The 13,494-nt window shown below is 27.0% G+C and overlaps 1 protein-coding gene across 5 annotated transcripts in view; it reads left to right on the top strand.

The window, feature by feature from the left end:
- The window catches only part of LOC136975438 (nucleolysin TIAR-like), a 303,606-nt gene that overhangs the window by 131,117 nt on the left and 158,995 nt on the right, over positions 1 to 13,494 (top strand). The window contains exon 1 of one of the 5 annotated variants that reach the window (XM_067270495.1): positions 3,190 to 3,773. The exons of the other annotated variants lie outside the window; for them this stretch is intronic. Within the exon in view, the coding sequence (XP_067126596.1) occupies positions 3,711 to 3,773 (63 nt within the window). The 5' untranslated portion in view covers positions 3,190 to 3,710. Of the gene's footprint in view, positions 1 to 3,189; positions 3,774 to 13,494 lie in introns of those variants that run through there. 5 annotated transcript variants of the gene reach the window in all.

A 13,494-nucleotide genomic window follows, 5' to 3' on the forward strand; every position in this document is an offset into this window, starting at 1 on the left:
GGCTTTTTGTGGTCTGATCCCAGCCAGAAGAGATGGAAAGCTCAAACTTCATTAGGGATAGAAAGCAGGCAGTGAAAAGAGATTACACTTCTTGACACTTGCAGTTTGCTTTTTATTGCCGGGGTACTCAATGATTGATGACATGAGACATCTGACAGCACGACCCTGGATATGTCCTGCATACTTTAATCCTTGGCCGTCTACGCGAGAGATTAAGAGATAGGATACTTCGGTTCTAATTTTTTTCCCCCAAATTTTCAGTTCAACTCTTCATGTGCATCGGTAATCTGAAAGGTCTTAATCATCATCATTAATTAGTGAATTTTGTAATACAATGATTCTGAAAGTAGTTTATAGTTAAACTGACGAAGCAAACTGAACTGTAATCAGAAATATCAATTAAGGAAAGAGTTTACTGTTTTTTAATATCACATTAAGCAAGAACTAATAGAACTTTTGTAAAGCATATTGCAAGTTATATTTAGGTTTCTGAAGATTTAAACGCCCATTTTTCTATATAGCAGAGTATTGCAGAAGCGTTTATATCATCATAAAACCTTTATTAATGATGATCATTTTATATAAAAAAATTGTTAGTTTTAAGAAATTATAATAAGTAATTGATTTTTGCATTTAAGATAGAGAATACAAGTATTAATTTTTTCCTAATATCAGTTTTGAAGCAACCTTTCTGCAGAAAATTTTGATAACGGTACTAATTTAAAAAGTTACATTCATGATGTTGTCTTAGACATAATATAAGTGCAAATATTTTTTTGTGTTATTCGAATTAATATAAACAGTTACTATATAATAACTTAACATTTGACTAATTATTGCGCGTTAATAATAGTTAATCATTAAATATTAACACGCAATAATTTTAACAAATTAATTTTTAATTCGATTTCTTCATAAAACGAAAAAACTCAAGAAACTATTCAAATGACATCCTCCTATTTGAATGGATGTGTATTATTTACAAAATGCTCTGCATTAATTCGACTTGATATAACAATAGATTTATCTTCTAAGAAGTCTTTCTAACATGCGTTCCACATTGATTTCTCATTTAGTATTTACTCTTTTCGTTTAATTACTAAACTTTTACTTTCGTTTGATTATTCACGAATGTGGCTTCCAGTTCTGTAACTACCACCGTTTATAAGAAATCATTGATTTCGGATGTATATGATCAATACAAAACTAGGAAAAACTATAAACAATTATTGGAAACGTGTGTTTATGTTAGAGCATGTATGGCACGTTTATGTCTTTAATCCATCCTGCACTGTGTACTATCGTACTTTTACAGTATTTTTTTAAACATTAGAATTTAGAAAGATCTTAGAAAATGACAACAATATTGCTTATTTACATGTTCATTTGTGTCTTCCTTTATCTTTGCGACTTTTTATGTAAAAATAAAAGTATACAGAAGACTTTGTTTATGGTTAGAATTGCTTTCAGATCTGTCTTGTACTTCGGTCTGAAAAATTAAAAATAAACCTTATACTTTATGGTAAATTTAATCTAAATTTTCAAATTTTATTTATTCGTTAGTTTTATTAATTTAATTTAATATTTTTCTCTTTTAATTCTTTAATTATTGATTTATTATTATTATTATTATTATTATTATAAGCTATTTATTATTGTAAATAGAAAAATGTTAAAACTATGTCATATTTATGAAAGTAAAAAAAAATCAGTTTTTCATTGAATATAAAATTTATTTAGCTTTAATAATAATACATTGTAAGTATTTTAATTGAAAGAATATTCTCTAATTGGAGAAATACAAGTTTTTAGAAGAAGGTTTGCGTGTTGAAATAGTCCAGTCCCGAATGTCGCATTATAAACCGCACCCATCTCTTTCCTTCTTATCGCTGAAAACTTTACTTGACACACAAATTAGACTAGAATTAGACACCATTTCTATTTTTTTGTTTTATTACAAGAATCTCTTGTAAAAATATCAATATAGTTTTACTCGAGCTAAAATAGTTGGAGTTAACATGGAAATATTATACCCTTGAAGTTTTATTAGTGAAGTAGCTATCGTCTAATTCTTGCATAGGATATTGGGAATTACGTCTTTCGGAAGATATCTACTAGTCCTGGATAATGATGTGTAAAGCTTTATTTGAAGGATGATCTTTCTTTACGGCATAATGTAAATACATCGTGCTGAGATAATGTCACTGTTAGAAAAGAGTTTGACGTCATTATAAGGTTTTATGTATACGGAAATAGAAATTGTTTCCACATGACTTGAAAAAACTTCAAGACCTCTAATCAAAATAAAAAGTCAATAATTGGTAATTTTTTTTTAGTATTATCAAGTGAAATTTCAATTCGAACTATCAATGAAACATAGTAAACCCAATAAAATTAAAAATTTGTGCTATATTTATCGTTTTAAAATAATTTTCAATTTTTAAGCGATTTTCGACTGGCGGAACCAAAACTAAATTGAGTAAACAGGAAAATTAGTTATAAAATAATTTGCATAGTGTGTTTTGACATCGTGGCTGTTCGAAGTATTGATTTGAGAACCAGAGTCTGGCAAATAGTATCTTCGAAATACGGTAGCGTACAAAATAATTGCCTTCGGACGATCTTATCTCGTACCTTCCGTCAATTTTTTCGTTAAATCTAAATTATCTCCATGACATAATTAGAGTCGAGATGCAATAAGAGCTCAATAATGGGTATTTTAGATGAATTATTATAATTAAGAGGTAAAAAAGTATACTTACACAAAATGCTAGAGAATAAAAATCGAAATTTATCCTCCTTATGACATAAAATTTCATCAATCGATTATAATTATCCAGAATTCATACAAAAATGGAGTATATATACTATCGGCTTAATTACACGAAGATAAATTGAGTTAAAATTTAATTCGAAGATAGTCCAAACCTTTTATCCGTTCCTGTGTTTCTTTAAACGAATCTAACTCGGCAGTTGCACAGCCAGATATCGATTTTTGACGTGGTTCCCTTAATAGTGTGCCTATAGCTCCTCTATTACTAGTACTACTACTTATTCTACTACTACTGCTACTACTACTACGAGAACAACAACTACTACTGCTATCATTTAACAAATGTTTAAAATATGCGGCTTAGATATTTGGATAGGTGACCTTATGAATTTGGTGAGGTAAATGACGGTTCTTCAATTCGACACGCTAGATTTAACGCTTTCCGCCAACTGTTTATTCTCTTTAAACATCAGAAATTGTTGGAAAATAGTGGGAGGGGGCGCATGCGCCGAATATTCGATATTCCGACGACAAAACTAGCCTTAAACCATTACCTTTACCGTTTCCTTTCTTCTGGATTTCTGCCTCTAGTTGGATCTCACTCGGAACATGACACCAATCAGCGATGATCTCGCACCGGAACGGTATCTTTTGATAGAACAGGCGAAATCATACCAGAAGCAATTGTCCCACGGGTGGGACTAGTAGCAGTATGATATTAAATAAGATCCACATACCGACAGGATCCGCAGCCAGAGTGCGCTCCAGTCTGTGCAGTCGGCGCTGGCATGCTCCACTCCACTCTCTCTCTTCTCTGTGTCTATACTGCATACAAGCGCGCACACGTTATAGTTGGTCGTGAGGGAAGGAGCGGCGACGCCGGCCTCCCGAGACTGTCCCCCTCCCCTCCTGTAAATACAGAGCCAAGTGAGAGTGAATGCTGGCCAACGAGATGCAGTGGGCAGCTCTGTCAGCTTGGTCCAACCCGATGGTGTTATGGGTAAGGGTCTTCCAAAATTCTTTCTTTTAAGTCTTATGCCTTTGAATTATAGTGAAACGTCTTTACTCCTTTCGCTTTCTTATTCGTAATCGAGTTAAAGTAATCCTTCTACTCCTTACAGTTATATATGGCGTCCATTATATACACGATCGTTTATGTTATTGCTCCTGCATGCAATTTCCACTAATATACGTTGGAGTTCCGTAACGTTTATTGCGAATATCATACACGAACTTTTTTCCCTTTTCTTAATTTGATTGCGCTGGAAAAATGGCTATTAACTTGCGATTTTCAATGTTCGAAAGTGCTTATCACCTATTTTCTTTCACGTTAATTCAAACTTCAATATGACGCACTGCACCCCCCTGCCACCCTCCTGTGAGTTCGTTGCCTTGGTAACTACGGGTTGTGACGTCAAAAGTGGGTGTGGACCACACTTGGCAGTGGTCCTGTTGGGGTTATGCGTCCGATTTACGGAATCAAAAGACCAAACCGTGCGCATTATTATGCATGCTTCGAGGCAATCTTCTGTTAGTATCCGAGGATGGACATCCGAAAAGTTGATTTTACTTGGTAATTGGGTAACATTCGAGTAACAAAGATAAATGAGATTCATTCAGTCGAATCAATTCAACTGGCTTAATGAGTACATAAATGATCTGGTAGTTCGATGCACAAATTATTCACTCAAAGAATAAAGATTTACTATGTTTTAATGGATAATTAACACGCTTTCTGCTTGCATTTAGTTTTGAATGACTGTATCTTTCAGACTAGAAACTTTGGATGAGAATGCATTTATTCTTTGTAATTTGCGTTTTCTGAAAAAAGAAATGAGCGAATCTTATTAGAAAAAAAGAGATTTTACATTAAATATTTTGTAGTTTAGGTTATTACTTTTGTGTAATGTGATTTGTAAGAAAACTTTTTGATTTTTACAACAAAAAATCTAAATTTTCTGTTAAATATAAGTTTAGAAGTGAAAGTGTATTGCATCATCTCGAAGACTGATTATAAAAGTTGAACCTGATGCCTCTTTTGGCGATTTAATGGCCAGTCAGGTAACGCTTTTGTCTCTAGCATTGTTTTATGTCCTTCAGAACTTAAATGACCCACCGCATAAACCCAAGGGTGGAGCTAACCGTAACCACACGCCGTCCTCATATTTCGACTGAAGTCTCCTAAACTACACTCCTAAAATCTAATAGAAAACTTTATCTCATTTCCTTTTCCGAATTTGCCATTTTCGGTTGATTTTTCATTTTTTTGCTTCTCAAAATATTAGAATGAAAGAGAAGCAAAATACTATTTTTTGCTAATTGAATGTCTTTCAGTTTAAAAACTATTATTTTAAACAGCGATTAAGTGTTGACATATTAATTTATTTTGTAAAGCGAGTTCATTAATATGGCAAAGAAATTAAAGTTTGAAATGAAATATCATCGAACTGTGTGGGATGATATTTTTATCTTGATAATGGTCAAAAATGAATAGAGAAGATTGTAGGAGAGAAAACGATTCCAAAATCACTAGACGTTGATTATATTCTTTAAGATATGAAAAGAGTTCTCTGTAAAAAGATATTTAACTCCGATCATTTTTAACGGTTTCAATCCTTTGCTGTTTATAATAATTTAAGGTAAGCTATGTGTTTTTAAAAAGAGAATTGTGATTGTACTACCTGTTACGCGTGTGGCGCAGACCTCCTCCCGATGCATTCTCTATTATTGCTAGATTCACTCAGTTGATGAAGAAATTCCAACCATGTTACCACCTGGAGAGAGAATTTTACACGTCGCGATATTTCATACTTTCTGGCATTAAAGTGTGTCCCACATCAGGCATTCCCTGCGGACCAGCTTTTTACTTTCTGATTTCGTGTCCTCATCCACTCAGTGTAGAAGCATGGAAACACTTTACTACCTTCGACAAAATGAAAAGTTAGCAATTGCACGACACGTAATAAATATACCTGTAACAAAAGCGGAAAATAAGTTAAATTATTCTGTTTGACGCAAACCTATAGTGGAAGTTAATTGCGTGCTAGAGTGTAACTCTTATTCAAATATATAGTTTGATGAAGAATTTGTTTTTGGCTTTGCTCGATAATATAATTTATCAACTGTTCGTAACTGGTACTTGTAGCCTAGAATTATTTATTAATTTTTTAACCAAACATTTTTTCTATGATACTATTCCATCATCGTCATTGAGAATCATTGAAATAATGAAATAATTAGGGCATACATACAATTTTTGGTGGCTCTCCATTGAACCAATATGTCATCAAAGATGCTCCTACATGTATAAACGAAAAGTGGTTTTTAAGTTATGCTTCTTAAAATATGTAAATAATAATAATAATAAAAGGTAGAAAAACAATTTAAAAATTATTATTTTGACGTTTTATGGCACTCCTATGAGAAATTTCGTGAAACACCAGTTGAAACGATTACTTTATTTAAAAGAATAACAATATATAAAATGTCTATTCTTTATTAATGGTTGAAATAGTTTCTGATGTTACGTAAAAATTTATTTGAAATTTTTCCTTATAGATTTTTGAATTGATTCCAGTATTTTGAAGAATTTCGACTGTATTCTTACAAATATTAGCACTATAGCCTAGTATCGAATTCGAATTCAATATTTAATCTTAGATATCTTTACTCTATAGATCTCGCGAGTATAAATGGTTTGGTTTTTACGTTATTCTATTGTGAAAACAAAAAAGAAAAAGTGAAAGGTAACGTACTTCAGCTTTGTAACCGATATATCGATTGAATAAAGGCATTATAGCAAGTTTCATTTTCCCCCTCTTCGTATTGTATATATTTACGAATATATTATTAGTTTGAATAATTTCCGGTAGGACATTTACAAATGATTAATATTTCTATCAAAAGATTTAACTCATTAAAAAGTTAGTCTCACTTTACTTAACAATATACATAAGTTTTAAATCTATAGGGTCTATATCTAGAAATGTTTATTCTTCTTTTAACGGGTCATAGTTTTATGAGCAAATAATTGTCAGTTAGGTCTCACTGTTACGTTATCATAGTCAGTACTTATCAGTAACACTTAATGCTGCTCCTGCAGGAATGGAATTAATGACAATCGAAATTATTAAGATTATTCACCACAAAGGGAATTTTCTTCCGCATCCGTTATCGGTTATTTTATATGTAGTTTATAAAATAATTTAAATGTTAAAACTTACTTTTATATAGATATTAAATAGGAAAAAAGGAACATAATAGTAATCTAACAACGATTTCCTATTCTGAATAATAAAAAAATTTCTGTTATCCTATTATAAAGGAGAGGGAGAGGAAAATTTTTAAGGTTCGTAAACTGTTCGGTAGACGGTTATAAAAGAAAATATCGGGCTTCCGAAGGTGCTATTTTGTAATAGCCGAAGTTAATGTTTTTATTAGTATTTAAGATTGGAAGGCTTAAAGTAATAGCTTTAATATCGAAGTTTCTTTGCTATTAAATAAGGAACATTCTTCGAATCTCTACTACTCAAATATTTAAATGTTCGCTATCTTTTTTTGTATTTAACTTCTTTACAGAGTTTAGTTATTGTATTAAATAATTTAGTTTAATATTAAAAGAATGAGTACATTAAATAAATGTTTTATAATAGTAAAATTCTGAAAATGTATTCAAAGAAGAAACTTGATATTATTTTCGAACGACGTTAATGACGGATGTCTTAAGATGATCCTTTTTTGCAAGTAATAATGCAAAACTAGCGGATTTTCAGTCTACATTTTCAATTTAGCAATAATTTCGCTTGGTAATAACAATGAAAAGAAGTTGCGAGTACCTTCATTTTCTCACCGTTATCGATTTCGGAATTTTTGCGATTTATGGGAAATTGCTGAACTAATTGGAAGATATCAACCAAAACAAGATAATTGAATGGAAAAACTAAATTTTAAATCGAATAGAATAAGATTATTATGATTTTTTTCAAGTTTCCTTATAAAGTAATTCAATAATTTTATTCGCGTACGCCATTAATTTAAATACCCAAACAAGTAAAAAGCATAGTTGATAATATTTAAAATATTGTGAGTTAGCGCTCTTGAAATTATCCATTTGTATTTATAGCATATTTAAGATAGTTTAATTATATAATAAATTATAAAAAATAGACGATTTATATATAGTAAACGGTGAAAATATCACGTTAATTAGTGAAGCAAAAACAAACAATGGATGTAATTTCGTATTCAATCTTTGTGGCAGGTTAAAATATAGCTTAGTTTAATAAAAAGTAATATGATTTTGAAGTTTTTCCGATGAAATGAATATATTTTTATTACTATAGTCTGACAAAGATAAATATCTCTATATCAGATTTAGAGACTTTGTACTGTCAGTTAAAGCGCTTCTTGTTGAAAATTTGTATTTGGATATTGCAATTTATAACAACAATTTCCTTTTCGTTTTCATGCCTACTATTCAATTCTAAATCTTAAAAATTTATTGCGACATATTAAATTTTTAAACAAATTCACTACGTTCCTTTCAAATTAACTGACATTTCAATTTGTAGTTTTTCATTGAATGTATATTACGAGATTTATTCACCAGGAAATTTGCTTCCCCGAGTAATATGACTATAAAATTGTATTATTTTAAGAATATTGCTTTTGACGCTTAATTGAAATTAATTCAAACCATTTCACAATTATTTTTATTATTTTATTTAAATTTTAATTGAAAAGAAATTTCTACATATTATGACTTTTAATGCTTATTTCGAATTAAACGTTTTAAGAGAATGTTTTTCTGGTAATTATTATTTATAAAAAGAACATTAAATTTAAGCTGTAAAATCGTTCGTATTTTAAGATAAATATATTAAAAAAATGATGTCGGATTATAAATTCGAATATTATTATTACCAATATTTTAAAAAATAAATTGAATAATTTTTATTTGTAATTTATTATTATTAATAGTTAATGATATTAGTTTCTTGTGTGAGGAATTTTGTAAGCTCCTTTTAGACAATTTCAAAAAGCTGCCCCAAAAGCCAAATGTAAAGATTAAATTACTGTCTTCAAATACTTAATTATGTGTTTTTTAGTCATGCTTCCATCAGTTTCGTTAAAGAAAAATACATTATTCTAAAGCTAATTTACCATTTATATTCACAAGTTTACCGTTGACTTTGGGTTACCCAATATGTAATATTTTAAAAAATTAACACGTTTATCACTTTATCTTAATCTTGTACATTGTGATTAACAATGTTTTAGTTACACACCGATTCATTTCGTTATTTTACAGATATTTTGGTTAAATTCACGTCTCTGTGTTGCTGTTGCAATACTAGATAAATGTAGAATATAAAATTATACGTCGTATGTTCGTAATCAGTTAAAATATTTATATTTCAGATCAGTTTTATCAAATTTTTTTCGATCATTAATGACAACATCCGATATGTTTCTGTAGATATTTTCGGCAGACTTTGTCAATAATTGTTTAATAAGTATAAAGTTTCGTGTCTGAAAGTATGATAGTTTATATACTGTAATGGAGTTGAAAGTTTTAATGTAGATTATTATTTATAATGTTTAGAATGTAAGAATAATTATACTAAGTTATTTTTGTTTGTGATATAATTGATAATATTTTTGCCAAGCATTACTCATGTGCCATGTTCTCATTAATTTATTAAAAAAAAATCTGTTATCTTTGTACAAATTTTAGCTTTTTTTTTTTTTTTTATATATTCAGTGCTAAAATTTACAATTTTATAGATCTATATTATAAAATATTTATTATGTTATTTAACATTTTATTACAAAACTACTTCTATAAAAGGATTTAGTTAATTGTTTCATTTATAAAATTTAGAGAATTAAAACAGAATAGTTTTTTAATTTTTACATTTCAATCTATTATATATTTAAAGTTGGTGTTATCATCAAATGTTTAAAATTTTATAGTAAGATTAATTTAAAATAGTAATACTTTCTATTCAATAACAAAAGAATAATTTCATTAAAATAAAAAGATAAACAAATAAGATCATATTGTTGGATAAATAAGAATAAATCCTGGTTTATATCAGAAAAATCCTATTATTTAATTTATTGGATCAATTTTAATTGATTTATTGTATTGTTAGAATGATTTAAAATTAGTTGTTTTTTTATTTATCATTGAAAATTAATTTAAATACTTTATTATTTTGAATTTAATTAAAATAAAAAAAATAGCAGTCAGTTAAAAAGATTTGATTAAAATGTATATAGTTTTAATTAAATGCAAGATATTTATGGTATAGATTTTTCTATACATAGCATTATAATCAATATTAAAATATGATTGATTTAATTTGCAAGTAAATTAAGAAACAGATGTCTAAAATAATATGATAATATAGTTTTATTATGAAAATTTTGATCTTTTAACATTCCTTATCTGAATAAAATCTAAAATTTTTTCAGACTGCTAATAATGAAACTTCTATAATGAAATACAATTCAGAAAAAAGTTTTTGGTTAATTGTAATTAATGATTTGCTCTGTCATCATATAGTTTATCAAATTGAAGAAATATGGATAATTACATTAATTAAGATATTTAGATTAATACCTTATATCTCAAGTTTTAATTTTCTGACAAATTATATTTTATACTGAAGCTCTTTATTATGGGAAATGAACTTTAATTTTAAGAGCTACACTGATTTTTATTTTTAACCATTCAGAATTAAATTTATTTCATTAACAGAAGATTTTCCAGAGTAAGAAATCTGATGATTATAAAACAATATTTAAGACTTAATTCCAAATTTAGAAGTTAATTTATTTCCTATAATAAAAACTTAAATGATAATACATTGGAATTCAATAAATTTTAAATATAGGCAGATTGTTTTTGAATTAAATTATAATTTGTAGAATATTATATATTACTGATACAATCATAAACTATATGTTTTTTAACTTTGATTGATTGATTAACTAAAGGCATTAATACAATGTAGACTATGTGGCTAGCCACAATTATACCCATTATGGATAGGCTTGACTCACAATAGGGTCAACTAGCATAGATGAGGAATGAGAATGATGCCTAGTTAAAACTATTTATGACAAATTATACCTTATTTTTCATATGAGATTTGAGCCCAGATTTTCCATGGCAGTGTGATAACATCTTAGTGCATAGCCATCTGGCCAAATATTTTTAACATTAGGTATTTCATCTTGCACTAGATTATGAAAACTAATAGTGATAATTACTTATATGTAGTCTAAGTACTACTTATTAAAAAATATATGAAAAGTGAAAATTATTAATGAAATTCAGTTTCCAAATTGTATATATAAATCAATGTACTTTATATGATTTAAAAATTGGATTAGAAAACTTGTTGAAATTTGTTAGTTATATAATAGTTATAAAATTCATGTAGTATTGTAAAAATTTTCAATATTTGTACTACTATTTTTTTATTATTATTATTAAATGTTTTATATTAATAAAAGACATATTTAAAACTTACAATATATATAATAGTTAAATAAAAAACTAATATTTAAAATCTAATATGCTAAATTATATTTGTAATTTTTGTAATATTATATAGTATTGTATTTGTACCTATATTTGTAATTATATAGGTAAATCATATAAAAAGTAAGAATGTAAACAGTATTCTGAGCTGGATATAACAAGCTGTAAAGCATTTACAAAATTGAATGCATCACATATTTTTTATTACTACTTTGACAATAAGTAAACATATGACAGGGACAATTTAATTAAATCAGAAACATGTATTGTTTAGTTTGACACAAGTAATACAAATGTGAATTTGAAATCATTTATTCAAAATATGAAGTAGTAATACATCATCTGTTGTGTTATTGCTTAAAAACATTATAAGATAAAATCATATTTAAAAAAATATTTATTCAGTAAGTGCATGAATTTAATCAATTTTATTTTTTTTTAATTGTAATGTACTTTACTTTTTTATGCATAAAATTGTTTAGCATTAATAACACATGTTATGTTATTGTGGTTTTCTTAATAGGTCTTACCACTCTATAATGATATTGTTTCAAAATAATGGTTACTGTTCACTAGAAATTAATTTTTCTGAAAGAATTTGGTTTGTATAATTTATTGATTTTATAATTATTACTGACTTTAAACATACATCAAAAACTAAACAAAATAATCAGTTTTCATATATTTTTTAAATACACTGTACTGTCAGTCTGTCATGATTTGTCAAATTAAGTATAAGTTATACTCTTTCATTTATTTTATTTTATTTTATATTTCAATATGTAATTAAATCAGTTTGCAACAAATATTATGTATTGTCAGAAAACTTTATTAATTTAAAGTATTGTTTACAAGTAATTTTATATCTTAAATTTTATAATTGCCATATAAATATCTGTTTGAAATATATGTCTAAAATTTCACATTGTTTTAAAAGTAATGCAATATACAGTATGTTTATATATTTAAAGTATGAAAGCTCTAATTGTAATTTTAGGAAAAAATAAAATATTTGTCAAATTAAACACTTAATGTCAATAAAAGTTAATTTGAAGGCTGTTCTGAATTTATTATATACCAGTATTCATATTTTCTGTTGATATGAGAAAATATATACTGTGTCATCAATAATTATTTTGTTTAAGCTTAGAAAATTTATTTTCAAAATTTAAATATTACATCAGTTTCAACATTTTAATTTTTAATGTTAGTTAATTTGATATTATAATTTATTTATATGTATTAATTAATAAATTCAGACAAATACATATAAATAAATAATTAACATTTCTACTCTATATTAATTTAATTTATTTATTTCTGATTGCTGTATTTAAGTTATATATCATTTTTTTTTAACATTATAGTGGTTCTGCATTTTAATTGCAAGAATTTATTTAACTTTTGATTTTATACAGAATTTATATATCTTTTGATACTGTGTTTTAAAAGTAATGCATTTAATATGATTACCCTAAAATTTATATATTTGTATTAAATCTTTTCTTTTGTTAAAAGTACCAAAACATCCATATTATTATTATTATTATTATTATTATTATTATTATTATTAGTGAATTTATTAAATTTATATTATAGTGTTATGTGAAATTCAGTGTATACTCAGTTTCACATAACACTATAGTTTAGCTTAGAATTCTACAGTTTCATATGTAATAATGTATTTGTGATATTTAATAATAATTTATTGAATTACTGTTTTTATATTGAACATTTTATATAATTTGAGATTAAGTGAAAAATTAAACAATGACTATTAAGCTTAATAATTCAACAATGATTTTCTAAATTGTTATACTTCCATGCACAAAAAACTAGAACTACTTAAAATAAGTGAGACAAAAATCTTTCACACTTTGTTTCTAGCAGTTTTAATTCATAAGAACAAACATTTTTGGCCGTTTTGAATGGCCTTCTTCTGTTCCAACTGACCTTATTGTACCTGTTTGTTCTTATGGATTAAAACTGCTAGAAACAAAGTGTTGTGAAAGATTACCTAAATTATCTTACCTAAGTCTTATCTAAATTGTTATAATGATTTTTCTGCTGACCAGATATAACATTGTTGTTTTTAACTTCATCTATTACAAACTAAAGGAAAAAATTTATGAAATTAAAAAGATTTTTATTATTTTTATTGATAGAA

This window comes from Centruroides vittatus, unplaced genomic scaffold (genome assembly GCF_030686945.1).
Source record: "Centruroides vittatus isolate TY-2023 unplaced genomic scaffold, ASM3068694v2 contig_371, whole genome shotgun sequence".
NCBI classification, from domain to species: Eukaryota; Metazoa; Arthropoda; class Arachnida; order Scorpiones; family Buthidae; genus Centruroides; species Centruroides vittatus.